The sequence below is a fragment of the Drosophila willistoni genome, chromosome 3R (assembly GCF_018902025.1).
Source record: "Drosophila willistoni isolate 14030-0811.24 chromosome 3R, UCI_dwil_1.1, whole genome shotgun sequence".
NCBI classification, from domain to species: Eukaryota; Metazoa; Arthropoda; class Insecta; order Diptera; family Drosophilidae; genus Drosophila; species Drosophila willistoni.
In genome coordinates this window covers 14,821,493-14,823,590 of record NC_061086.1, presented here as the reverse complement: position 1 = coordinate 14,823,590, position 2,098 = coordinate 14,821,493, and the positions used below count along the sequence as shown (strand labels likewise).

Here is a 2,098-nt window from a genome sequence, read left to right as displayed (position 1 = left end):
TGTTGGTCTGATATGTATACCAGAGCTTTGTTTTTTTTCTTGTTTGCTATTTATTTTTATTTTCGCATTAGGGTTTTGTATGTTTTTTGTTTTTATTATCTGCTGATGAGCCAGTTTTTTTTTCACTCCCTCTCTCCCCCCTTGTTTTGTCTTAAAACAAACAAGCTTTAATTTATCTTAACGAAAAAATCTAGTAAATATTTGATGAGTTTTTAAAATTAGTTCATTATACCAAAAGTGGGAGCTTAATTTTTTTCATAAAACACAATTTCGATTAGAAAACTGGCAGCCAATATTAATGCCTTAGTTACTGTATCCATGTCCAGGGGAAATTCGACCATGAAATAGTTGCCATCAGTGAAATGTTGCCAAGTTGATGGCAATATTTTGCCCATATTTAAGTTATCACCATCGGGGCTTAACAATGCAAAACTTTGATTATCCGTGCACTGGCAGCAACAACAATACTTTTTGGGTCCCACAATCTGAAGTAAAACTTTACCCAGGCCATTGATTATATTGAATTTTGAACGAAATGACCAATACTTTTGCTGTATGCGGCCAACGTGCTCTTTCAATGCTGACGTTCTGCCAAATGGACAGAAAACATTGATTCTGTTGAGACAACACGGAAATACAGGATTGTCGTCGGCACAAGAACAAGGCCTTTGCAAGTGCATCACATGACGGTTGAAATTATCATAGACATGCATTTCAAAGGGACGCGAATTGCCCAAAAATGTGCGATCACTATACGTACTCTTCTCATAGGCCACAAAGATCTGTTGTCCCGTTGAGTTTTTAACTCTAGACATGAACGCATACTCATTGCCTGCAATTCTGGTAAATTTTTCGACTCTCCTCGAGATATGCAGCTGACTTAGTCCGGCCAGGATGTCGAAGTCGGGATTACTAAGACGAACTGCACCACCATTATAATTACTAGCTGTACTGCTTAAATTCAATTATTATTAGAATTTGAATATCTTAAAAACATTCTCATACCTTTTACTAGATTTCAAAGACATGGCTTGCTGTGACAATTTTGAATCCTAAACTGGAGCAGCATTCTACATTTAAATGTCTCTTTAATTAATTGACTTATATAATCAATATCACATTTCTTGTTTACTTTCAGGTAAGCTTTCTTGTTTCATCATCAAAATTAAATTTAAAATAAAAACCCGGAAAGTCCATTAAAAGTAAAACAAGTAAGTCAACGATGCAGCTTAAAATGCAAATCAATTCACTCTATATTTCTGATTAGAAAATGCATTAAAGATCATTAAGAGATCAACGCCTTATCTAGTGCTAAAACTTTATTGACGTAATAAAACTTATTTAGTTTGAGTAGCAACACAAATTTTTGAAAAGAACTAGAAATGCATTTAAATGATGATCAGAAACATTCAACTTTTATCACCAAGTCTTCAAAAGTTGGCAATCTTCTTCGCTTTCAAATTTAAAGAATGTTTCATTATTTTTAAGAAAAACTCTTACTTTTTCTTTGAATGTAGGAAAAATCATTTTATAAACCAATCGATTCAAGTTGAGGTTAATTATCAACTCCTTCTCCTTGTTTTAAGTTAGTTTACATGAAAGACTTATGATATTTTTTAAGTGTGATACCGTTTTAAAATGCATTTCATTGATTTATTTAATCAATAGGTCAAGTCCGATTGAAAGTTAACTCCCACAACTCTTATATGAATTGACCCTAATTAACAAGCCAATTTATATCCAATGTATAATAGACAGAAAGTAAGAGTGTTGACTAAAATGCGATACATATTAAATTGGCTAAATGAAGCACATTTCCAGTCCCGTTTACTCTACTCCACTAGTTCTCTTCTCCCCCCTTTAGGCGTCTCTATAGCCGCTTTGTGACAAGGTGAGCCAGTTCTTCTACCTGTGAGTTTTATAGTTATCCAAATATGGCTCAGCTTCAAGCTTCAGATTCATGCATATTTATAAATCCACCAAATTGCTGATATTTGACTAAAATTTATAACGAATTTTTCGTTTTTATGACTTCTGTTTGAAGCAATTAAAGATTTGTTCATTTGGACAGAGGCGGCGGCTCTTTTTTTCTATGGTG

The 2,098-nt window shown here is 33.6% G+C and overlaps 1 protein-coding gene across 2 annotated transcripts; it reads right to left on the bottom strand.

Moving 5' to 3' along the window:
- Window positions 1-205: 205 nt before the first annotated feature.
- LOC124460726 (phospholipid scramblase 1-like) lies at window positions 206-1,076 on the bottom strand. Of its 2 annotated transcripts, none has more exons than XM_047012221.1 (2): window positions 1,006-1,076; window positions 206-951 (listed from the first exon to the last, which is right to left on the bottom strand). In XM_047012221.1, the coding sequence occupies exons 1-2, from the start codon at window positions 1,026-1,028 to the stop codon at window positions 246-248; spliced, it is 729 nt and encodes a 242-aa protein (XP_046868177.1). In that variant the 5' UTR covers window positions 1,029-1,076; the 3' UTR covers window positions 206-245. The 2 variants fall into 2 exon arrangements, with proteins under 2 accessions (XP_046868177.1, XP_046868176.1); XM_047012220.1 differs by having other exon boundaries at window positions 206-954; window positions 1,006-1,051.
- Window positions 1,077-2,098: the final 1,022 nt, after the last annotated feature.